The sequence below is a fragment of the Epargyreus clarus genome, unplaced genomic scaffold, assembly GCF_041222505.1.
Source record: "Epargyreus clarus isolate Ecla_fem2 unplaced genomic scaffold, WU_Ecla_fem_2.2 ptg000012l, whole genome shotgun sequence".
Lineage (NCBI taxonomy): Eukaryota > Metazoa > Arthropoda > Insecta > Lepidoptera > Hesperiidae > Epargyreus > Epargyreus clarus.
The window spans coordinates 2,516,446-2,544,128 of record NW_027332220.1 but is presented as its reverse complement, the minus strand read 5'-3'; the positions used below and the strand labels follow the sequence as shown (position 1 = coordinate 2,544,128).

Below are 27,683 nucleotides of genomic sequence, written 5' to 3'. Positions count from 1 at the left end.
TTCTATTTACACGGAGGTACTTTATATTTTGTTTTTTAAAAATCACTTATCCGACATGGCACTGCATTAGAGCGGCAGTATAATGTCTCTTATAACATTAAAATCGTTAGAAAAAATACTTATAAATATATACATAAGCATCAAATGTCACAACATGTAATAACATTTTATACTTTTTTCTTTTGTTTTTTCTTCTTTTCTTTCAAACGTAATTTAAGCCATATTTCATTAGGATGGCAGTATGATTCCCTAATAAAATAAAAATCGCTTGAAAATCTATGGTAATTATTATTTGATTAGTATCTCTTTGAACATAAGCAGCGAATGTGAACATAACATTCCCTTTTATACTTTGTGTTTTTCTTTTCTTTTATTCTCTTTTCTTTCAAACGTCACTTAAGCCATGTTTCATTAAGCAGTGTAACGTCCCTAATAAAATAAAAAGGCGCGACGCTTGTCATCAGCCTCCAGCAACAGGCAGTTAATGGACCGACCCATAAAACTCCGGCCCATATTTATTGATTACGGCCCGTTCTACGCTAATGGGTGCGCCTTTTGTCAGAAACTTTCCGAAGCTACACTTCTTTTGGCGTATTTGGGGAAATTATGAAATATTAACTGACAAATTAAATTGATATCAGCAGCTAGTAAATGCCGCAAGAAAGCTACCAACAAACTAATTATACGTATTTTATTTACTGTACGGTACGATACTACAATTAGTCCATTCCTAATTTTCCTACAATTAGTCCATGAATAATCTACCTGACTTAATGTAAGATTTCCAAAATATTCGATTAACTTCCATATTGAGTTCTACTATCATTTAGACAGCTAGCAAACAAGTGTGCTAGTACTAGCACTAATACAAATTACGAAGCTAACTAAAACAGCTAAGCTAGCTAAAACACGCACACTAAACAGCGGTACGGTATGTAGTTCAGTGATAGTACATTAGCATCGCATATCTGAGGTTGAACGTTGACACACTCTGATAAAAGGTGTAGGTCTGATTAGGACCACCTCCCCCCGCATAGCTCCCCGTTCGCCTCACTGTTTTTCGATTTTGACACGGGAGCAGTGGGTTTCGATGTAAAATATCCCTTACGCCCGTATCGAACTTGCTTACTAAAGATCGAATTGACAATTTCTAGTAGCGTCCCTTATTGTTAATCAATCTATCTTAAATGTTCATACAATAGAAATTTGACAATTCTTATAGGTATGCTGAATATGTAAAATTTCGATCTTAGATTGGATAGATTGATTATTTAATTATATGTCTTTTTGCTTATTTTTTATGAAACCTGCAATACTCGTAGTTTCATCCGATTTTTGAATCGGAATTGAAATTGAATTGAAATCTTATGATATAATTGTTCTTGAGACAGTTTTGAGATTTTTTCTAAGAAAGTTTTTTCATCATTTTTTACAGTTGGACCCATTGAACTAATTTCCAGTGTTCCAAAATATTAGAGAAGCCTGGATTTAAACTTGGAACTTCTAGGATAAAAAATAAAAATTTATACCACTGTAAAAAAACAAAAATTGAAAAAAAAACGTAGTACTTTATTTGTCACTTAACCCTTTTTAAGATTGCCAATTGAAAGATACGCTAACATAATAATAAAAGAAACTTTTTAATACAGGCAGCGGTAAAATAAAAGTCGTAGGTACCGGGAGCAACGCCGCGAGCGGCAACATGTTTTAAACGTAAAGTTTGTTCAACTCCAACCTATTTGTGTTATCTGAGGAAGTTACTTTGTTAATGTTAGATGTTTTCTAATAATAAACATTTCTTATCTGTGTATTGTTGAGAAAGTGGAGTAAGTTGTGTGAACCCTTTTTGTTTTTGTTAAACAAAATTTTTAATTGCCTTAGATGCTGGCAAAGCTCATAGTGGGTGGCAAAATTGCCATATCTATTGCCTCAACAGTTATGAGGTAAGAAAGACAGTTATCCGAGAGGTTCCAACTCAACATCCTCACAACTTATTCATCTGTGGCCGAACTGAGGTAAGAATCTTATTTTATTTGAGGTTGATTACCGCCATAGGCGACAATAGCCACATAACATCAGGTGAACTCGCACTTAGCAGTGATAGCCTAGTGGTTAAGAAACTCGGCCTCTCGATCGAGGGGTCCAAGGTTAAAATAAAAGTTATTTCGTTCTTCTCAAAGTTATGTGCGTATTAGAAATTAATTATCACTTGCTAAACGGTGAAGGAAAACATCGTGAGGCAACCTGCATACCTGAGAGAATTATAAAAATAACATAAAATCTCAAATGTATGTAAAGTTTCCAATACGCACTTGGCCAGCGCGTTGGACTATGGCCTATTCCCTCTCATTATGAGAGGAAACCCCTGCCCAGCAGTGGGACGATATTGGATTGATGATGAACTCGCACTTATAGGATCGGTTAAAAGTGCTTGCAAACATACACAAACCAATTCAAGCGCTCTATCCACACATTTGAATTTGTGTTTGTTCAGGTTTGGCAAACATGTAGTGTTCTGTTTATGAAGCGTCAATGGTTGAACCTGACGTTAAACGTCTAAAACCCTTGTTACTTAACACAATAATTATGACCTGCCATTACACGTTGTGGTTCCAAATTCAGTTTACACGGTAATGACGTTTACTGGTTACTCTGCAATGTGGTTGCGGTTGACGTGAAGACAAGGTTTACGGTTAACGTAATAATAACGTGTCAGTACCCTTTGTTTAGTTCAATATGTCCTTTATTACGGTACTTGTAAACGTAAATATGACAATTATAATTATTATAATCAGTATGATTTCATGCATACATAATAGATGTACTCAAAAACATCTAAAATTCTTAAAAATAATTATTAATTATTTTTTTTTAATTAAAGAAAAAAATCTTTGGAATTTGGAAGAATTTGAATTAAAGCAAAATTTTTGTTCCGATAACTACGACTCATGTGAATGTTGCAAATAACTGACAAAAAATACAGATGAAAAAAAACCTTGAAAAGAATTAATTATACAAGTATCTTATATATGTTTGGTGCCTCTGCCTCAACTTTTCGCCATCAAGGTTTCTGGTAGAGACTGTTAATTTTCTTCTGTTAAGATTCTGGTTTAGCAAACGTGAGGACGTAGCATATTATCTATATTCTATATACGTGAACGTGTTCTGGTTGTAAAACGTCAATGGTTGAACCTGACGTTAAACGTCTAAAACCCTTGTTACTTAACACAATAATTATGACCTGCCATTACACGTTGTGGTTCCAAATTCAGTTTACACGTTAATGAAGTTTTCTGGTTACTCTACAATATGGTTGCGGTTGACGTGAAGACAAGTTTTACGGTTAACGTAATAATAACGTGTCATTACCCCTTGTTTGGTTCAATATGTCCTTTATTAATTACTTGTAAACGTAAACATGATAATGAATAGTAATATAATCATTATGATTTAATGCATTATTATACTTAAAATACATCAAAAATTCTTAAAACTAATTACTTTTAATTAATTAAAGTAGAAAGAAAAATCGTTCTTGCGATATTTGTAACATATAGGTATTATTGAATTACTGGCGGGAAAAATATAAAATTAAAGAAAATGAAAAAAAAGCCTTTAACGTCTGGAGTCTCTACCGATTTTTTTCCCTTTGAAGTTTTACTGCTGTTTGATGTTAGAGAATTCTAATTGGCATTTAGGTCATAGGCAGTGATAGCCTAGTGGTTAAGAAACTCGGCCTATCGATCGAGGGATCCAATGTTCAAATCCCAGGCACGCACCTCTGATTCAAAGTTATGTGCGTATTAGAAATTAATTATCACTTGCTAAATGGTGAGGGAAAACATCGTTAGAAAACCTGCAAACCTGAGAGATTTATAAAAAAAAATCTCGAAGGTATGTGAAGTCTACCAATACGCACTTGGCCAGCGCGTGGACTACGGCCTAATCCTTCTCATTATGAGAGGAGACCTGTGCCCAGCAGTGGGACAATAATGGGTTGATGATGATGATGATGAATGGTGAAGTGACTTCTACCATCCACTGTCATTAATAAATTCCTAAAAGAACCGAAGTCTTGCCTAAAATCGGTCTCAAATATGTTGTTACTCCTGAAGACTACACTAGAATTCCTTATGTACGGGTTGGAATGTTTCGTTGAAGAAATTTATGCAACCGTTTCCATGTTTTATGCAACGCCGACCTATTTTCAGATTGTAACTGACTTTGAAGACTTTTTGTGGTACTTCGGCATTTTTTTGTAATATAGCAGTAGTAGACGAGCATTCAGTCCACGTAATGGTAAGTGAATACTGCCGCCCATAGCCATTGGTTATCAACCCTAGATAAGGTGAGATTCCTACCTGAGATCGGACACAGATGTGCCGCTACTCCTGAGGTCTAAGTTGGAACGCCTCGGAAAAGTATATCTCTCTTATCACACTCTTCAAACCAGAACACAACAGCGCTTAAAACTGCTGTTATGAGGTACAAATAGGTGTGGCGCTAGTGCCGCCGGAGTCGAACCACAAAGGGTTCTACCACCTTCAAAACCTTGCCATTGGAACTATTTCCCACTTAGTCTAAGCCAAGTCAAGGTCATGACTTACCGGTTTACCAGTTAACTAACAAAACAATTAGTTTGGGGCAAGGAAACATAAATCACTCCGAGAGATTAACGTGTTTTGTAACTGCAGTTAGTAGTTGTCGTGTGGTCGGTTTGACGTACGGCGGGGAGACGTCAAGTGCAACCACAATATATTGCGGAAAACTAAGACATAATAATACAGGGTTTGGGGAAGTTACTACACCGTGAATAGTTTTAATATTAGTAGAAATATTTCCAAAATTAATAAAATGAGGTAAAAATATGATAATTGGCATCATAATGACTGGAAGTTGAACAGTAATTACCATGCTTCATCGTGGTTCGAATGAAAGGAATTTGATTTTGAAATTGTTGAATCTTTTAAAAATTAATAATCGCGACTAGTTAAGCCCGCGAGAAAATCTAATTACCTGAGAGTTCTTCATAATATTCTATAGTGTATATAAAACAGACTTGTTTCACAGACTCGGCCTATGTACTTCTTATTTTAAGAGGATACCCGCGTGTAGTGATAATAATGGTTCCATATTTACCTAAAATACCGATATATTGTAACTTTAGTACAAGTTACAATATATGGGTTACCAAATTTCTGAAAAATCTAATTTTCGTATTTTTTTTTTCATATTTGAACCTGACGATAAAGCAGACGTGCTACCAGATGGAAAGTAGTTAACGTCGCCTATGGACATTTGCAACACCAGAGGAGTTGCCAATGCATCGCCGGCTTTGAAGGAGAGCTCTTTTTGCACCTGTTTTGAAGAGCCCCATGTCACGTGTAATCCGTAACAACAAGTTGTTGGGGTAAATTTGTATCTAAGCTTACAATGCCATTGTTGAAAAGACTGTTATATCCTTGTCAATTATAGAGCTGTAATGGTTAAGGGTAATAACAATGTAATTAAAGAGGTGTCAACCACAGCTGTAATTACACGTAACGATTAACGTTATAATAAATTAGGCGACTTAGTTAACACAAGCATTTCTTAGACAATAAAATATAAACTTATATTTTTATATGAAATTCAGCTTACAGTGGAATGGATTATTCGTGTATCTAGAAAGTTTTTAATTGTCAATGGATTGATATTTATTGGCTACTTTTATATCAGAGTTTTTTATACGTTCTATGTCGAAGTTCTCATATAAACGAGAATAACACTATAATTAATATTAGACTGAGTCATACAGTATGATATCTGGATTTAGATGGTAACTAGTATAAGATATTTGAAGACAAAATATAAAAAAGCGTTACTTGAAACCATTGTAGAAAATGTCCAGACATCGAGTGAATATACTTGTACCAAGATAGATAATACTTTACTCTACGACTTAATACTAAATGGTAGTATTTTGACCTATAATATATGTATGTCAAGCAGTTTCGTATGAAATCTTGATAATTTTCTCTCTAAAGCCATATTAATTTGTATTTAATATTTGAGTATTGACAATATCCACTTATAACTATATAATTTGTATTTAACCCCTTTGCCTGCAGCGCTATCAATCAAGCTATGGTTGCAGTTGACGTAACGTCATTGTACGTCAGGCGCGCATTGCTTGCGACCACATGACAAGTTGCTTCTAATTATCCTCTACTGTATGCATACTGTGACATAATTGGACGCTTTATGTGTCTCATAAGACGTACATAGTGTAATGTCTAGTCTACATTGTACGGGATGTAATTGTCAGGGTTACAAACGCTAAATGAAGGATCCTTTAAGAAGGATGAATACGAGTACAATTCACTTTTGAATTGTAAATTAATTAGAGATTTCTAGTAAAATAATTTTCTATAGAAACAAACAAAGAAAAAAGAATATTGTATAGAAATATAATTAAGAATCGGTTTAAAAGATTTTCTTTTTGTTTAATGAGTGTAGGTGTAATAAGATTGAGGCATTTATATGAGACATTTAAAGTTTTCTAATTTAGTTCTTAATGGTCGATCTTAGATAGGACTTAGATTATTTAGTAAATTTTATGAATAAAGAAGACCTACGGCCACACCTATTTCTAGCGTGATGCAGTCCATGCATTTCGGTCGATGTGACGGCGACAGTGACCATTTACCATCGGGAGCACTATAATCTCGTGTAAAAAACCAGCAGGAAATCATTATGATGTCACGATATCGTTATGATTATATGATTTCTTTCTTAGGTAAGTAAAGAAATAACCAAAAATATTCAAATTTAAGTAACTTAAGTACAACAAAGTCGTAACTCCAAAACATTGTTATGAACAAACAGACAATACGATGACGAACAATAGGGAAGCCATTAATAAAAGGTGCTTAGGACAAAAAAAACGGTGAAGTGCGAGTCGCTCGCTTAATGAGAGTTCCGTGATTAAATATTTTATAACATAAGCAATTACTACAATGAAAACTAAATTAATATGAAATAATATTGATAAATGATAACTATGTACGCTAAAATTAATTACAAAGCGGTTTTCATTAATATGATACAGAAAAAAAAACTATACTTAGAATATATTTTCCATCATTATTATCTGTTTATCACACTCATCTATGATTACACTTCATTTATTTAAAATATATTTTTCATTTCAACTCTGAAATTTGAACATAAAAATATTACTCGTCTACTCTGACAGGTAAACTGTCTATGAAAACGTTTATTAAGATATTATATACAAGTTCTGGGCTTCCCCAGCTTTGAGGAGAAGTCCAGCAGTAGCACATAGAACTGTTACAAGGATTGCAATAGTTTTATAGGAAAATAGCTAGTACTTTATTTTACAATTTTTTTATACTGCAAAGAAATAGCTTTAGTACACTGACAATTTGTCACCTTTTATTATAAGGTCTGAAGGTGGCAGAACCCTTTGTGGTTCGAGTCCGGCAGCAACATCACCACACCTACTTCTGCCTAATAACAGCAGTGTTAGGCGCTGTTGTGTTCCGTTTTGAAGGGTGTGGTAAGCGAGACATACTTTTCTGAGGTGTTCCAGCTTAGTCTTCAGGGGTAGCGGCGCATTTGTGGCCGACCTCAGACTATCTGGGGTTGATTACAGATGTCCATGGGCAGTAGTAGCCACTTACCATCAGGTGTATTGCATGCTCGTCTGCTACCCCTATATTATAAAAAAGTACCTACTGTCCCTAAGGAACCCTAATAGACGCCCTTACACCTGACAAGCGTTGTTTATTCAAAAAGGCTATTAGCATTTCATTGTCCGCGTTCGAAATGGGCGTTTGAACATTTGAATGGCAAGTATTAGATGCCGGTTTTATTGTTCGAATTTACTTTGTACCGTTAAAGTCCCTATTTTTAGAAATGCTATGATTACCGGTCGGCTTCACTTGTGCTGAGAATTTACTTTTACCAAAATCTTTCTTGCCTTAATTCTGAATCGAGTACCTACAGTTTTCTATCACTGTGGGTACTTATTGTCAAAATCAGCTCAGTTGTTTCCAAAATAACGAATCCTTTTTACCTGAGAAGTGCGAAGTACCTGACCTATGCAATCATTTCATTTTTTTAATTTTCATACAAGGAAATTACCTTCAATCAAAAATATGTAATCCTATTGGTGGTTTGACACATCCATAATTTAGATACTTCCTATATCTCTAGTGAATATATATTTAGAAACGGACAGACCGACAAAGAGTAAGTAGTAAAATGGTTTCATGTTTTATGTTGCCGTCGCTTATATAAACGAAAATTTTATCAGCATCGCAAACAAATACTTACATTTCGTTTATTTGTGTACCTACATTGAATACAGTCTCATTATTCTCATTAAGCATTGGTATTATTCAATTAATAGCTAGTTGTTTATTTAATTATAAAAAAAATATCAATGAAACACGGTTTAATTACACTTTGTTATTATGGACAGGTCATTAACATCAATGGTTGTGGTTGACTTAAAGTCATATGTGCGTATTTTATTGATATACTTACGTCAAACACAGTGAGTTAACAATTATTTACTTCTGTAGCGGACATTCTACATAAATATAGACGTAATAAATGGTAACTTAACTCTATCAAACGATCTGACGTTCACCGTATTGAAACTATGGTTGTTTTTGACATAATGTCATTACATTTCAAACACAATACGATAACAATCATTTATTTCTATAGCGGACATTCCACATAAACATAGACGTAATAAATAGTAACTTAACCCTATAAAGCGATCTGACGTCCACCGCATTGCAACTATGGTTGTGGTTGACGTGACGTCATTACATGTCAAATACAATACGATAACAATCATTTATTTCTATAGCGGACATTCCACATAAACATAGACATAATAAATAGTAACATAACCCTATAAAGCGATCTGACGTCCACCGCATTGCAACTATGGTTGTGTTTGACGTAACGTCATTACATGTCAAACACAATACGATAACAATCATTTACTTCTGTAGCGGACATTCCACATAAACATAGACGTAATAAATAGTAACTTAACCCTATAAAACGATCTGATGTCCACCGCATTGCAGCTATGGTTGTGGTTGACGTGACGTCATTACATGTCAAACACAGTGCGCTAACATAAATTAACTTCTGTAGCGAACATTCTACATAAACAAAGACGTAATAAATAGTAACTTAACCCTATCAAGCGATCTGACGTCTACCGCATTGCAACTATGGTTGTGGTTGACGTGACGTAATTACATGTCAAATACAGTGCGCTAACAGTCATTTACTTCTGTAGTTGACATTCTACATAAACATAGACGTAATAAATATTAACTTATAACTCTATCAAGCGATCTGACGTTCACCGCATTGCAACTATGGTTGTGGTTGACGTGACGTCATTATACGCCAGATACAGCCATGCGCCCGCATGATAAGTGGATTTATTGACCCTTGTAGAGTAACTGACGTAGTTGCTTTTATCTAAGCGTTTATTTATATAATAATATTTATAAATAAGCGCGAAATTCGGTCGCTTAATCGGCATGTCTTTGAATCAGTGACCTCGGATTTTTCAAAGTTATCTGCGTATTAGAAACTATTTATATCACTTGCTTTAACGGGAAAGGAAACCATGGAGTTTCTTGCGCCAGTTTTTCTCTATAGTGAAAAAATAAGGAAGCGGTTATAGATTGTTGACATTCGAAAAGTGTTCTATATGAAGATAAGATTATATATGTAACTGAGAACAGGTACATAAAAATAAGTTTTCTAAGGTATGTGAAGAATATAATCCGCACTAGGTCCGCTGTCCCTGTAGTTCCGGGACTAGAATAGGGCTACGGTATCCCCTGCCTGTCGTAAGAGGCGACTAAAAGGGGGCTTCCGGGGTTGCGGGCGGCAAGAGTGGGAGCTCGAACCGCCCGGCCAGCGGCCCCGGGAAGGACGACGGTATGTGTGGTCGCATACCGTCGTATACACCAGGTGTGGCGAGCGTCAAGCTCACCTGGGCGGAGCCCGACGGTGCAACGCGCTAAGAGGACTCCGGTTGCGTTCCTTTGGAGATCCCGGAGCCCTCAACGCAGCGCAGAGGACGGCCACCGGGGGGGTTTTAGTGCGGTAAAAATCCCACATAACTCGGCGTCGCTCCCACGTAATACATACATAAACCCGTATGATACTAAAAAGGCCCTTAGAAGTCCGCTGACATTTGTCTCTAGATCGTAAAGTATTGCTGTAAAACCGGCTATGAGTGTAAGTAACCGCATAAGGGCGCTTTCCTGTCGCGCAGTCCTCACGCACACATCAATACACTTGTTACAAACACTGCAGTCTTCGTAACCGTTGTACGTGTGCGTGTAAAACGATAGGATATAAGGCACGTGTGTTGTCCCTGTAGTCCCGGGTTCAGAATCGGGCTACGGTATGCCCTGCCTGTCGTAAGAGGCGACTAGAAGGAAGCTTTCGGAGTTGCGGGCGGCAAGATTGAAAGCTCAAACTGTCTAGCAAGCGACCCCTGGCGGTAAGTGTGGTCGCATACCGTCGTAAATAGATGTGCGGAGCCTAAACTGCTCCTTCCAGGGTAGAGCCTGATAGGGGGAACGCGTTTGGAGGACTCCGATTGTGTTACGGAGATCCCCGAGTTCTCCACCTAACGACGTGGAGATTTTAGTGCTCTAACAGCGTCGGTTTATGTGGGATTCCCTTTCGTGAACAAAAAACACGCGTGTAGGCGTGAGCACGCGTGACAGGAAACCAACTTCGCAGAACACTTGCCCTTCTAGATTAAAACCCGTAATCGCTTCCGGCGTCGACGGGAGGGTAGTATTCTATTCACAAAGGGTTGTTTATAAATTTGTAATGTGATATTGTCATTTAACGAGAGTGGATTATTCTAGGGCAGGTACCTTTAACCGTTAGTAGCAAAGTTACATGTACTATTTACAAAGGATTCTGTGTTTTGTAATTTGACATCGTCTTGGATGATAAAAAATTATTACCGTGGCCGTTAGTGGCAAACTTTCCTAACCGTTATTATTAAGATCGGGATGTCGTATTTTTTATATTATGAACTTGAAATTATTTTTTAAACTTGAGGTAGTAAACGAGAATGTAGACCAGTGGTAGACAATCACTGCCGTCAGGATTAAACTGAGATTGACCACATAAACATGGCTAGCTTTTAAGATTTATTTGGATCGTCGTATATCAGTGTTCCTGACACCATCTTTCCAACCAGAATAGATTAGCGCTCGATACTGCTTTTAGAAAACGTGGCGATGGTGCCATTATAGTTGAACCACGAAGGTTCTTTAAATATATGTATATGAAATGACAAGTGACTAATGACGTGACTGGTTAGTTAATTGTATCAGGCGTTACGTTGCGGACATCCATGCTGTATATTCGTATATAACCGTTAACGATTAACCGTCGTAGAGTCAACTTACCCTGATGATGCTCCGTTTTGGAGCGAAACACGTGTTAGTCGTAGTATGTATGTGGTGGTGTATATTTTTATTTTTTTGCATCTGCACGCATCCTTTGTGGGAGGGTGGTACATACTGCATGGTTTAAAAAATATATACCATCATACATATTTGTAGCGGATTGTTGCGAAGTAGTTTTAATCTTAACTTAATATGACGTGACTAGTGACTAAAACCGTTAGTGACAAATGACGTGTCCGCTTCGATAGGATTATGTAATTATCTAATTGATTAACATTATGTAATTTCCCTTTGACATTTAATGGATGATATATTTGTCTAAGTAACCTTATTTATAGGTACTACAATGTTATTTTTAGAATAAATTTGGCACGAGTCTGTATTAAGATTCTATTTATTAATTGGCATCTGACATAACGAAGATTACAATAAGATTTGTATAACATGACGATCGTTGCCATCAATTAATCGTTATTAGCTGACTGGCAAAAATATGCAAACCCGAAGGGTTCGACTCTCGTGAAACCAACGCCACACATATTTTTGATTCTAACGGCAGCGAGAAGTGCTGCTGTGTTTTAATTTGTGGGCTGGAGAGAAAGGCATTCCAATTTAGTCAAATCAAGCGAGCCTTTCCTAGTAGTGTTAATAGATTTCAATCCAAGAGATAAAGAATACTAAAATGTATATTACTCATGTTGTCGTGTCATTTTCCTTCGCCGTTAATGTTTTAAATTTAATTACTTCGAAAAACTAAAATAAATTTGAATTCCATTCGGAGACAAGTCATAAATTGTTTTAACAATAGCACTATTGTTAAAAAAATCATATGAAAAATACAAAATGTATACTTTTTAAACTAATTAAGAAAAAAATGCAAATACAAAATTTACACTTTTTTAAATTAATTATGATTTATATTAATTAAAATACACTTTAAATTAATTGGAATTACTACAATCAAAATACTGGTAAAAGTAATGCCTAATAAATCGTTAATCACGAATTCCACGGCCCTTTATACCCTACGATAGTCGTGGACGGTGTTCGAACAATAAGTAACAAAAAACGCGTATAAACCGGACTGGTGGACGACACCTTAGGACAGGGCAATGACCTCGGGTTTTTTCTAGTTTTAAATGAACCCCAATTAACCCACTTGTTTTCATTTAAATAAATAAAAAGGCAACTTTAATTAAAACGTTACTTTGCTACTAAAATATTTTTGATTTTGAAATTCAAGTCAGAGGTTTAATTTTTGAGTGCTAGTTACCTAATAACTACTGGTTTAAAAATAAACGTAACTAACTAAGGTTTAACTTTCGTTCGAAAAATATTTTACTTTGAAATGCTTCGAAAAGTGACGGGTTAGAGTTTGAGTGCTTTTTATTTTTTGAAAAGTTTGTTACGTTCACTGGAGACGCCTGAAGCTATGTGAAAAGCTTTTGTTCCATTTCCATGAGCTGCCGATAGAATATTTTTGGTATTTTTTGGAATATCAAACGACCATTTATAATACACATGTGTTACTTTTTTAATAAATAATAAACACAGTTATTGGTATACGTGTTGAATTCTAGTAATTAATTGTATTAATAATTGTTACGTTTAGAATTATTTTTATTTTAATTCTTTTACAAATTTATTCTTCCTAATTACATTGTAAATTAATTTATTAAAAAAATAAAAGAAACACACAATACGGTGCCATTATTTTTCATGACGATGAGATTTAAGACAGATGTTGCATTTTTACAATTGTATTTTATTAATATGTATGTAAATTGTATTTTATTACTACAACAACAACAATTTACTTATTTATTACAACATTAATATTTATTATTTATTTAAAATACATCCACGAAAACTGTATAGGTGTTATATAGTTAATATATATGTCTCCGCAATCACTTTAGATATAAAATATAATTTATTTAACGTTTTTATTTTCCGTATTTTACCGTAATTTGTCCATAGTAAAAACAACACCAATATTGTAATAAAAAATACAACAAAATAAATCATCACCCGAAAAACCACTAAACCGCAATATAAAAAATGTAACTTACATTATTATGCTAAACTGTATTTCTAAAATGTAATTTATATTATTACCGCTAAACTGTATTTCCAAAATGTAACTTACATTAATACCGGGATCGGGACGCTACGCGGCCGGGCGGCGTGCAGCGGGCACGGGAGCGGCGTCGCGACTGATTCCCGATTCCCGGCATCGTATATCTATCTACATATCTGTGTATCTACGTATCTCGTATACCCTGTACCCTTACCATGAGTTTTCAAAACATCCCACAGTTTTACGTTACGTTTACTCAATCCATTATTCTGTTCCGTTTGCTTAGTAGACTGAGTAAACGTAACAATAAGTAAGTGCTCAGTCTTTTTGTCTACCTCACATGTTCGCAAAAAAGAGAGACAAAGCATAAAGTGCCATTTTGTCAATTGACATTTAATGATACATTACTGACACTATAGTTCTGATACAATGCGCTAGGGGCGCTGATTGGAAATAGTATGGGCAAATACGTAAACAAATACCAAAACAGTCATATTTGTCAAAACGTAAAAACTCATGGTAAGGGTACTGGTAGCTTGCAAGCGCGTTGTGAAGGGACCGAAATTGTAGGTTCAAGTTTTTCAGCAAACTATGCGCTACAAATGTTACAATGCGGCAACGTGTTATTTATTAAATTGAATTGTAACTTACATTGAGCCATAACTGCTTCTAACTATTTCAAAAAAATGATTCTGGATTTGTTTTTAATATTGATGTTTCTGACCGAGATACGGAACTTGATTTTGCCAACTAGCAATTATCAAATAAGTTATTTTTGTGTTTTGATGGTGTCAATGCAATCCAGTCAGGAGTGAGTGTTTTTGATTTTTGTATGATGACAAAATAATAAGTAAACAGGTCACTAAAAATGTCCGAAATTTGCACGGTATGAAAGAAGCCAGCTAGGGGTTTTGGATCTTGAAAATTAAGTCTTACAACTGACCAAAACACATATATGACTTGAAAATTATATGATGGTATGAAGATGATTACTATAGCAGTAGTATTTACACATAGTTTATTTTTTGACCTATGCAAAGATTAAAGTCACACAGAATCGACGTAATGCAAGAACGAAGATAGATTTGCATTGCGTACTGTTTATAAAATGTGACAAAAGTGACTTTGACGTTACGTATCCGGCAATGTCCGCGATACTTTTATTTTATATAATGTAAGTTTTTTTTCAAATATTTTTTTTTTATTCAAAGTAGGTTCTTTACAGAGCACTTTATAAGTACTAAGTAGTTCATTATCTGATGGTAGTCACTACCGTTCATAGATATTAGTAACCGATTCCATAACCATAGAACAGGCATTCTTCCTGAAACAGACCATAAATGCATTGTTATATTTTCATGCAATTTAATCATTAGCTTTGAGGATGAGTTGTTAAGCTTTTATGTAACAAAAATAATGTTTATTTTTTGGAAAAATATTTAACTAATTTTGAGTTCCAGATCATTTTTTTGCTGACAAAAACTATTCTTCATCTACGACGTATTTAAAGTTTTGTGACTGTGGTATTTTTTTGTAAGTGGACCTGCGTGGCAGACGCGGCACTAGATATATCTACACTAATATTATAAAGAGGAAAACTTTGTTTGTTTGGTTGTAATGAATAGGCTCAAAAACTACTGGACCGATTTTAAAAACTCTTTCACCATTCGAAAGCTATATTATCTACGAGTAACATAGGCTATATTTTATATGAAATATATTTGATAAATAGATTTTGAGGCGGTACAAAGTTTGCCGGGTCAGCTAGTCAGTCAGACAGCTAAATGATGAGTTTATATTTCTGTTCCGTGTGTGACTGTTCATGTATGACATGGGCAATGACTGTAGCGTTAAACATATTTGAATAAGAAAGAATTTTCTTTTTTGTATCATGCAGATAAGCATAAGCGCTTTTAAAGCATTATATATGTATCGCCTAGTCCACGCCCGACGTGTCTTCCACCTGATCATCAAGGGTGAACGCCTTTCTTTGTTGATAAGACGCTGTCCGTTGACAGTACTAACGAGGTAGTTTGTTTTATAATTAACTACGTAGTTCACTTTTAGAGCGTTTATTCTGTAAGTAAACGGTATAAGATACTTTATAATAATAAACAGATTAATGTATCGATGAAATACGGAGTAGGTGTTTATTTTGAAAACCTGTTAAATTTATAAATATAAGTAATTTATTCTTGTGCCCGTATTTGTGTAAATAATTTACAGCTACAGTAGCATTACCATGTGTTGGCATAGAAACGCCACTATAGAAATTGTAAATAGAAAACTATTGTCATTTTGCTAGTGAATAACATAACTACTATCGTTACGGTATTTCTTGACAACGTCTGTCAAATTAATGACTCATGGGACCGAATTTGTATGGCAATAGATCATAATGACATTCGCTAGCGATTTGATTTCGATAGGTTTTTTACGTATCGAGTTACGCCACTGCGGATTTTAGTTCTACGAGTAACCACCAGAGGCGCTGTACAATTTTTCATACATTTATTTTACGCAGTCGCTAGCGAGTAATACTTTTGTAAACTCATGGTAGTGCTACAAATGCCCAGGTCCATACTTTCAAAACACTCATTTATTTTAAAAGCACTGTTTAGTGCTACTATGTTGTAGTTTAAAGGGTGTGTCAAGGGAAGCAGTGACCACTTAATTATTTTCTATGTTTCCGTGAAGTCCTACCACATTCTTAGGTTTCGTCCATCTGCATTAGTATCAGTAATAACGAAATTTTACTTTATTAAGCTCACCTGACCTGGGATCGAACTCGGAACCTTGTGGTAAATGCGTATAGTTTTTGCAATGGTTACGCATGGTGAGTACGATTTTCTTATATTTTCTTAAACACATGAACTCAGTTAATGATTAATAAAAAAAGTACTCATTAATAATTAGCCCCAATAACTCCAGACTAGGTAAATATGAACAGTGACGTACAACCATAATAATATAAGTGATGTAATAAAAGTCCTACAAGTATTTTATCTCATATACGGAATCCTAAAAACGGCATAAACAAACTATACTCTTGTGCCAATGTTGGTACATTTTATTTTTATTCCCCACATGGCACATGTGATGTCTCCTGCAGAGTACAGTAACCAAATGTAGTTATTTTGCACTCATCTTGTACTAACAATATAATTAGACATGTTTCTAAACATAGTATGAACGTCGAAGTAATATTAGTAGGTACTTCTTTTATCTGTTAAAAATATCTATGTTTGTTTAAGTAATAGACAAAAAATATCGATGGTCACTTAAATATTATACGTCGTTTTATAATTAAAAATAAATCACTTTAATTTTAATTTATAAAATAAATGTTTTATCTATAAATTATATTATTTGTTTATGTCGTTTTATAATTAAAAATAAATCACATGTTTTAATTTATAAAATAAATGTTTTATACATAAATTATATTATTTGTTTAAAAAACATGTTATATTTTGAAGCAAATGTTTTTGAAAATATGAATATAGTACAAAAAAATGTTTTTTTTTAATCTTCTCACAAGTTGTTAAAATTTATTATCTATGAAAGTTAGCGCCAATTGTAAAACATTGTTGGCGGTATATCGAAAAAGATTACATTGTGAATTTCCGTTCAAACATTAGCGAAACCATCTTAGTGATCTATTTACAATCTAAAAAAATAACTTGAACATTATTGCTTAGTTGTGAACAATTTTATTTAGGAACGCCATTTCTTTTTTATTTGAACGTGTTAATTTCATGTGACGGATATGTTTTACAACAATAGTTTGATGAATAGTTCTAATTTGGGTTTAGCATGGCGCGCTGGGAACTATCAGAAAATGGACATAGAGGAAGCTAATCTGCCGAAAATATGGTAAGTAAGATTTGATTTAAATATTATCTTTTCAACTGCGAAAAATAAGTAAGTAATGAAGGTGGTAGAACCCTTTGAGGTTCGACTCCGGCGGCACCACCGCCACACCTATTTCTACCTAATAACAGCAGCGTAAAGCGCAGCTGTGTTCCGTTTTGAAGGGTGTGGTAAGGGAGACATACTTTTCCGAGGCGTTCCAGCTTAGTCCTCAGGGGTAGCGGCGCATCTGCGGCCGACCTCAGGTAGGAATATCTGATCCTATCTGGGGTTGATTACGGATGTCCAGGGGCGGCAGTAGCCACTTACCATCCAGTGGACTGCATGCTCGTCTGCTACTCTTATATTATCTAAAAAAAAAGTTGTCATTTTGCAGTTACTATATTATACGTAGGAGGGGTCGATATGAGCAATGACCATTTACCATACGGCAGACGATATTCTTAATTGCTAGTTTCATCATGCTTTTAAGCCTGTGGCTAGTTTATGTGTAAATCAACATGTAGGTCTCTGTTTATTTTGCGCTAACGATGTTCTGAAAGGAAACCATACTATAACCGCATTTTGTAAGCCAACCACAATATGCTTAGCAAACTTTAGGACTTTTTACACTGAGCGAAATATGTCAGGATTACGGCTTTGTGGGTTTTGTTTTAATAACTATTTTATATACTATTATTATACTATCGAAGTAGCAAATACGCAATCCACCTGATGGTAAAAGGCTACTCCCGCCAGTGGACATCTTTGCCAACCCCAGATAACATTTAGTCCTACCTGAGAACGGCCACAGATGCGGTGCTACCTAGGGGACTTATTTGGATCGCTTTGGTTAAGTATGTCTTCCTTACGACACTCTTCAAACCTTATCACAGCAGCGCTTAATACTTCTGTTATTAAGTAGAAAAAGGTACGGTGGTGGTGCTTCTGGAGTCAACCCACAAAGGATTCACCTTCAAAACTGGCAATTGTAATCAATCCCAAAATGAGATCGGAATCCTATCACACCCGGAGGGTTGCGTACCACCAAAATTAATTATTAATTACTTTTTTTTAATTTTTAGTATTTGTTATTGTAGCGGCCACCATATACATATACCATTATTATTATATACCATTATACATACTCTTTAAAAAATATTGTCTATGTGACAGACAGACAGACTGCGGAGGCTTAGTAATAGGGTTCTGTTTACCCTTTGGGTAAGGAACCCTAAAAATTGTAAATAATTCGCCAAGTACGAGTCGAACTCGAACATGGAGGTTTCCGTACCACCAAATGTTCATTATTTTTATTCATTTTATTATTTTCAACAATACTTAGTTATATGAAATAAGAATAGATGGCGGTGGGTTGATGATGAATGATACGTAATTTTTTAACAATAGGTACTTAGTTATGTGACACAAAAGTAGATGGCATTGAGGTGATAATATAATTAATGATACGTAAACAACGTGTAATAAAATTAAAATAACTGTATTACAATATGTTTTATGGCTCTTATTTGTTACCTTCTCACTTATTATAATACCAGTTATAGTAGTAAACGGATTGTAAAAATTTCAACCGTCTTCCTAGTGCGGTTTAACAGTTAGATCGAAAAATGGCGTAAAATACCGGTTTGTTGTATGGAGACCCCCTTTAATATTCAACTTTATTTTATTTTTAGTATTTGTTGTTATAGCGGCCACCGTTATGCATCCTCTGTAAAATATCATGTGTCTATTTATTACGGTTCCGGAGATATAGCCCTGTGATAGACGGACAGACGGACAGACAGAAAAGTCTTATTAATAGGGTTCTGTTTTTTGTACCCTTAGGGTACGGAACCCTAAAAACGGTTACATAGTAAGGTACGTTATCTGTTCCCCAGACCTTCAGAATGTCCTGCCTATTCTAGGATTGTGGTTACTTCCTGTATAACATATTCCTGTATAACGTATTCCTGTATAACTGTTACGTTACTATCTGTATAACAATAGCTTAAACCAGCATAAGACGAAATTGTTAACAAACTTTGAAAGGGATTGAATATTTGGACAGGGCTTGTTAAAACTTCATGTGTACCCGCGGGCGAACATGTAGGTATTGATTATGACTGTCCCATTGCTTCGTTATTAATAACCAATCTATCCATTTTCACCTCCCAAAGATTTGAAGATTACTTCATAGTAGACATTGTCAATTTTTGATATTTATTGGGCTTTCTTAATACGATACAATGTAATTGTTACTCCCTAGGACTAAGTTGGAATGCCTCGGACAAGTATGTCTCCCTTATCAGTACCCTAATCTTTAATAGTTAATAGTTCTACAATTAATTTTCATTGAAAGAGTGGGGTATTATTGTCCACTATTTCCAGTAAATGGGCAGCAGCGTTACTCAAAAACAGGGGTATGGCACGCTGACCAAAGCAAATATTAATTGGGGTTCAAATATTTGTTCCAATCAGGGATTTTTACAATATTTGCACGCAATAAAAACGGTACGGACTTTCCAGTTTAAATACGAACCAAAAATAACGCTTCCTACCTTTTTTTTTTGACTGGAGTATTAAACGAACCAGGATACCAAATAACTAGTGTCCACTGCCGCTCATGGACTTGTGTAACCAACTTTTTTATACAGGAATAGCAGAAGAGCGTGCAGTCCACCTGATGGTAAAATATAGGAGTAGCCGACGAGCATGCAGTCCACCTGATGGTAAGGGGCTACTGCCGCCCAAGGACATCTATAATCAATCAAAGATAGAATTAGATATTCCTACCTGAGGTCGGCCACACATGCGCCGCTACCCCTGAGGACTAAGCTGGTACGCCTCGGAAAAGTATGTCTCCCTTACCACACCCTTCAAACCAGAACACAGCAGCGCTTAACACTGCTGTTATTAAGCAGAAATATGTGTGACGGTGGTGCCGCTGGCGTCCAACCACAGAGTTCTGCCACTTTCAAACATTGTTACTGAAACGCCAACACAATAGAGCTACATACCCAAACAGACTGGACAGCAATTTTAAACCTTAATTTATTTATAAGCCCACCCGCGGCGCGTCTGATTACAGGTTTAAAAATTTATTGAATTCACCCAGTTTAACCCTTTGCGTAACCCATATTTAATGGGTTAACCAAGTTTTAATAAAGTAAACGTAATTTTATTTTCGAAAGGTGGAAAGTAATTCAATCGGGGAGGTACTACCGCCATACCTATTTCTAGCGTGAAAAAGTTCTTGTGGTTTCGTGGAAGGGTATGGGTTCCTCACTTACCTTCAGGAACGGATGCTCGCCTGTTACTGTTACATTATAAACTACCTGACCCGGTAAACCTACCGCCTCAAAATCTATTTATGAAATATATTTCATATAAAATATAGCCTATGTTACTCGTAGATAATGTAGCTTTCGAATGGTGAAAGAATTTTTAAAATCGGTCCAGTAGTTTTTGAGCCTATTCATTACAACCAAACAAAGTTTTCCTCTTTATAATATTAGTAATAATTTAATAAAAATGATATGGTAAGTCAAAGCTTATAAAGAGTATTAAATTATCCCATATTTGCAAATAATAATACTTGTTGTCATAAGAATAGTGAAGTTATAAAGTACATAAAATATATCAGTATGTATCGGTAAACTATAAGTATATGAACTATGGCGGAACGTGTGAAATTCGACTCCTATAAGGCGAATTTGACGCAAAGTTGCTCACGAAAAAGGGTTTAGTGATATGGAAGCCGTATTTGTAATGAATACGCGATGTTTGCAGGCTTCAGTGAAATCAGCCGAAATGGATTGACGGATTTTAACATTAGAGGTGTTGTTGGATTCGTCTAAATATTCCAAAAATATAAAATAGAAAAAGTATTTAATAGAGATGCGCGGAATAGTGGTTTCACCGAATAAAATTCGGATTAACCTTTACTGAACCGAATATTCGGCCGAATTATTCGGTTTACCATTTCTTTATTGTCAATTTGCCAGTTATGTGTTCATTCATACTTTAAAATGTTGATTTGAGTTTTAAAAATGAATACTGATTTAAGGATTAAAATAAATGTTGATTTGAAGTTTAATTGCTTTATTTTATTAGCTTTATTCAACACACTCCTCATAGGATTTGAGTTTCACTTATAATATAACATAAATCTTACATAAGAAGTGTTTTAGTCCTGTACCATGTCGTGTACACAAGAAAATAGAAATACTCGAACCGAACATATTCGGCACCAAAACCGAATAATTCGACCGAATACAAGATACCGAATAAGTCGAACACCGAATACCAAACAAATATTCGGCGCCTCTCTAGCATTTAATAAACGATGTAAATTATGTAATAATAGAAATTATGTGATCTATACATGAATCAGTGTGATGTAACTGTAATATGATTGATAACTTGTTCACAGTGATTCTTTGGATCGATTGCTTGATGGCAACCCGGACAGATCAGCTCCACTGTCACTCCGAGCCTCTTCTGTATTTATACATGGTGTTGCTAGGTTGTATAAGAAAGAAGTGGATAGTCTCTTTAAAGGTAAGCGTAGTTGAAGTACTCGTAAAAGTAATGTTTTATTACTCTGAATTTTTACTAGTCTCTAATATATTTATAATATAGGTAAGTCTATAAATGTGTGTATAATGCATAGAAAAGTCTTATGGTATAATGTATAACTTTGTGTCTAAGTACCCACAAAAGATAGATTTTTTAATGATATAGAAGTAGCAAGCGAGCATGTTGAGCCTGATGGAACAAAACCACTGCCGCCCATGGACACCTGTTATACTCAACTTCAGGTAGTACGCAAAAGGGATCTGTACCCTTACCATGAGTTTTTACGTTTTGACAAATATGACTGTTTTGGTATTTGTTTACGTATTGCCTATACAAAGTCCTATCAGCGCCTAGCGGATTGTATCAGAACTATAGTGTCAGTAACGTAACATTAAATGTCTAAATTGACAAAATGGCGCTTTATGTTTTGTGTCTCTTTTTTGCGAACATGTGAGGTAGACAAAAAGACTGAGCACTTACTTATTGTTACGTTTACTCAGTCTACTAAGCAAACGGAACAGAATAATGGATTGAGTAAACGGAACGTAAAATTGTGGGATGTTTTGAAAACTCATGGTAAGGGTACTGAGATCGGTCGCAGATCTGTCCTTGAGCACACCCTTTATAGCAGAACATGTACACGGCTCGCGAAAAGTCAGCAGCGAAATAGTTGTATGTATGTATCTAAATATGCGCCGATGGATCACGCGTGAGTAGTTAAACACACGCGACAGGAAAAGCGCCGTAAATGCCTTTATTAGGTTATGTTTGTCCCTGTAGTACTGGGACCAAAATAGAGCTACGGTATCCCCTGCCTGTCGTAAGAGGGCTTCCAGGGTTGCGGGCGGCAAGAGTGGGAGCTCCAACTGTCCAGCAAGCGACCCAGGGAAGGACAGCGGTTTGTGTGGTCGCATATCGCTGTAATCACCAGGGTATGTAAGAGGAGCGTAAATTGCTCCCCCCAGGACAGAACCCGATAATAAGGGCATTGCGTTAGTAGGACTCCGTTTGTGTTCCGTTGGAGATCCCGGAGTTGGAGCAAACGCCGAGGATGGACACCGGGGGGGCTTTAGTGCGGTAAAAGTCCCACATAAACCGGCGTCACTCCCATGGCATCGGGTAGCTTTTGAAGGTTTCCACCTCGTCAATAAAAAAAAATTATGACCCGTTACTACAAAAGTAATTTACGATTGTTTTATAATGGGAAATACTTATTATAACCAGGGTATTCAGGGTACATATTACGAATAATGCCATAAACTACAAAGCTGTGTTACGGATGCCATATAATATTATAAACAAACATTATTTTATTAGTTCTAAATTAATTAAACATATTAAATGACTCGTTCTACTGCTAATTGTAAGCTATAAGCGAATCCCTATTTATCTTCCTGTTATAGTCTCACTCCTGTGATAAATGTGTTCTTTATAAAAGTAGATGTCTATGGGCGGCAGTAGCCACTTACCATCAGGTGGATTGCGTGCTCGTCTGTTACTGCTATATTATAAAAAAATAGTAATTGCTTAGTGGCACAAAACTACCTCACTATACCCGTTCGAAGTTCAAATAATGTGACACACACCAAATAATGTGAAATAATTTGCACATTTAAACTTAATTAATTAAAGAAGCTCTTTGCTTCTTTAATTACTGTTCTGGTTTTGGCTAGTCCTGAGCCCTCCTCCCTTCTGGATCCACCACAGAAATGATATATCGAAAGAGATGAAATAGAATTTAAAGTCGTCACTAAATCGCGCGCGGTGCGACATACGTAATCTATTACGGGAAGCAAAGTAAACAGAGTATCACGTTTACAGTAAATTAAACGTAAACATAAATAAACATGTGTTATTTTACTATTCCAGACTGTTACGAACTGGAAATGGGGATGGCTTTAAGGAAAACTCGCGGGATGAAACACGAGAGCGCGGGCGAGAGACGCTCCAGTATTTTGAATATTTTGAACGATAGCGACGATTCTGAGATACGGTCGTGTGGTGAGTATTCTAAAATTGATTAACCATTTATCATCACCATTTTCCATTGGAAGTTATCTGTAATATGGGTAACTAGTTTTTGCCCGCGGCTTCGCCCGCGTTTAAAAGAAAATAATATTACATACTAACATACATAAAACAGAAAATTCGTAACTTAATTGGAATGGCAGTGGCGGCATCTGGCGAAAATTGATCGTACCAACTCTGAAACCTTCGTGGGCTCACAACAACTTTGCCAAACTTAAATTTGTTAAAGATCATCACTTGACCAAATGCATAGTTGACGATTCAATTCGTACTAATATCGATTAAAATAATCGATTTTTCGGTCTAAAAGATCGATTCTCCGATTAATCGATCTTAAATCGCCATCCCTACTTCCCGTGGAATTTCCGGGATAAAAACTATTCTATGTCCTTTCTCGGGTCTCACACTATCTTTGTACAAAATTTCATTAAAATTGGTTCTGTGGTTTAGGCGTGAAGAAGAGACAACCAGACAGACAGACAGACAGACAGAGTTACTTTCGGATTTATAATATTAGTAAGGATAAGGATATAACTTCAAAAACTCAGTGTAGTAAAATCGTTACTGACAAGGTCCGGTGGGGTTTAAGAAATATTAATTTCCCAGATGAATGTAAGGATTGTGTTGATTTTTTTTGTAATGTGTTTGCATAGAAATGTTATCGATAAAATATACTTAAATATTATTGAGACTGCAAGGAAGGCTGCTGTAATTATAATATAAAATATCGTAGAGGTAGAAGAAAAATGTGATTGGCTGAAATAGGTATGTTAGGGAGGTACATGAAGAGGCGCAGCGCAGTTTTCAGACTTGGGTGGCTCATGGCAAACCCAATGGTGAGTTTTATATGTTAACATGTTTAAAACCAGACAGCGGTTTAAGTGCAGACTGAAGTGGTGCTAAGATAATCAAAAACAAATCTACACTGCGGCGACTTCCCGCTACTCATCAAGAGATGCCGCTACGAGTATTCTGAAACACGCTATCGAAGTTTTCTCAACATCTTGCATATATACAAGCTCCGAACTGAGACTGTTGAAGCGCGGCCGCTCCCCGGGCATGACCATCAAGCCCGGCGGGAGATTCACCTTTGCCAAAACACAAACAAAATAAGAATTAGATACAATGATATTGTACTGTTATTGGAAATGTAATCTAAGATTTATAAGTAGAGTCCACTGTGGTTCGACTCCGGTGGCACCACCGCCGACGTATTTATGATTATTAACAGCAGTGTTAATACTGATGTGTTCTGGTTTGAAGGGTGTGCTAAGGTAGCAGCGCATCTTTGGAGGACCTCAGGTGGGAATCCGGACTTGTCTGGCATTGATTACAGATGGCCATGGGAAGTAGCTATTTAACATCAGGTGGACTGAATGCTTGCTAAAAATATATAAAAATAAAATATTATCAATTTTCACACCCTCTGCCTCTGCCTTTTGAGATTTCCCCCTCTTTAAATCCATGACACCGACGATACGGAAAAAATCCTAATGTAGGGCTTTTCAAGAAAGTGTCATTTATTTATTTATAGTAATTACATTATTTATGCTTATTCACATAATAAAAATAAGATATTTAACAGATTCCAGCTCATCGTTAAAACGACGATCACAACTATCTGAATCGTTTCGAAACGAAAATCGAAAACGATCTAGAAATAATGACAATGACTCGTTAGAAGAAACGAGTAGCGAGGAAGACCAAAGAGATACTGATAATGATGATGATGATGATGATGATGATGATGGTGAAAATAGTGTTATTCCTGAAAATTTGTCAAGTGAGGTAAGTAGCTAACTAGGGTTGCACGTTGAAAATATCGATATTGTTATTGAAGGCATAATAATATCCGATAATATCGAAGGTTTTATCGCAATATTACCAATATTTAAAAACTTACACAAAGTTCTACCATCTTACACATGTAATATATACTTTGTAAGGTGGTAGAACCCTTTGTAGTTTGAATCCTGAGGCACCACTGATACATCAATCTGCCTAATAACAGAAGTGTTAATCACTGCTGTGTTCTGGTTTGATGGGTGTGGTGAAGGAGATTATCCGAGGCGTTCTCACGTAGTCTTTAGGTAGGTAGGTTTAGGTTTAAAGGTTGTAGAACCCTTTGTGGTTTGACTCTGGCGGCACCACCGCCACACCTATTTCTACCTAATAACAACAGTGTTAGGCGCTGCTGTGTTCCGGTTTGAAGGGTGTGGTAAGGGAGACAGACTTTTCCGAGGCGTTCCAGCTTAGTCCTAAGGAGTAGCGACGCATCTGTGGCCGACTTCAGCTAGGAATATCTAATCCTATCTGGGGTTGATTACAGATGTCCATGGGTGGCAGTAGCCACTTACCATCAAGTGGACTGCATGCTCGTCTGCTACTCTTACATTATAAAAAAAAAACTAACACAAAGTTCTACCTTACACTTGTAATATATACTTTGTAAGGTGGTAGAACCCTTTGTAATTTGAATCCTGAGGCACCACTGATACATCAATCTGCCTAATAACAGAAGTGTTAAGCACTGCTGTGTTCTGGTTTGAAGGGTGTGGTGAAGAAGACATACTTATCCGAGGCGTTCTCACATAGTCTTTAGGTAGCAATGCGTCTGTGGCCTCAAGTAGGAATCTAATCTTATCTGGGATTGATTAAAGATGTCCATGGGCGCAAGTAGCCACTTACCATCAGGTGGACTGCATGCACGTTCGCTACTTCAGTGTTTTAAAAAATGATCTCAAAATTTTCAAATATGACGTCATATGTTTCGTTGACAAATTGTAGAGACAAATAGTATTGTTTGTTTCAGGAAAACGAAGAATCTCCTAGAATCGAAACTCGCAGAATACAAACACAAACAAACAACTGTTATTTATTAGATAGACATAGAAAAGGGAATACCATTAAGTTAATTAAGCATAATGAAACAAACTTTGATAAAAATCTACCATTTGGTTGTGTGACGATCTTTGATAGCTACCACGATAGGCTGCCTAGTAAAATCATTTATTCTTCACTCAAGGCGTGTGTTAAAAGTGTGTAGAATAAGAGCCTAAACGGTCAATTATATTGTGCAATATTGAAAATTATTGCTCGAGTATTAGCTCCCTTAGTAATTTTTTTTTATTTTTTTTTTTGTATACTTCTATATTGTATTGCAGAATCTATGTCTATTTTTTGGTCCTAATAAGTAATTTAAACTCAGAAAATGTTTATTTGATATTAGGTCTCATTTCATTGTTTTTGTTGTTTAAAATTTACCAAATGTATTCCTTGGTTGTAATTGAAGTTACACAAAAAGTTAGTTTGTTTATTTTGTTGCCATTTTTCTAGTATTAAAGTGACACTTAAGAAATTTGAATTTTGTTTTTACTCGTATATCTAAAAAGGAATGATAGCCTAGTGGTTGCGAATATCGGGCTCTTGATCGAGAGGTCCGAGGTTAAAATCTCACGCATCTCTGATTTTTCAAAGTTATGTGCGTATTAGAAAAATGAGAAATGAATTATCACTTGGTTAAAGGGCGTACGAAAACATCGCGAGGAAACATGGATACCTGAGAAATCTAGAAAGAGTTTTCAAAGGTATGTGAAGTCTACCAATACGCACTTGGCCAGCGCGGTGGTATGCCCAAATCCTTCTCATTATGAGAGGAC

The 27,683-nt window shown here is 35.8% G+C and overlaps 2 protein-coding genes across 3 annotated transcripts in view; one reads left to right on the top strand and one right to left on the bottom strand.

Moving 5' to 3' along the window:
- LOC140746107 (somatomedin-B and thrombospondin type-1 domain-containing protein) overlaps window positions 1-13,696 on the bottom strand; it is a 79,880-nt gene extending 66,184 nt beyond the window's left edge. The window contains exon 1 of one of the 2 annotated variants that reach the window (XM_073078108.1): window positions 13,636-13,696. The gene's annotated coding sequence lies outside the window, so the exon portion shown is untranslated. Of the gene's footprint in view, window positions 1-13,558 lie in introns of both variants that reach the window. The other variant, XM_073078109.1, reaches the window with a different exon arrangement.
- Window positions 13,697-17,309: 3,613 nt separating this feature from the next.
- On the top strand, window positions 17,310-27,388 carry LOC140746522 (uncharacterized). The gene is made up of 5 exons (XM_073078676.1): window positions 17,310-17,442; window positions 21,851-21,978; window positions 23,866-23,997; window positions 25,610-25,812; window positions 26,837-27,388. Exons 1-5 carry the CDS (start codon window positions 17,336-17,338, stop codon window positions 27,068-27,070), a joined length of 804 nt encoding a protein of 267 aa, XP_072934777.1. The 5' UTR covers window positions 17,310-17,335; the 3' UTR covers window positions 27,071-27,388.
- Window positions 27,389-27,683: the final 295 nt, after the last annotated feature.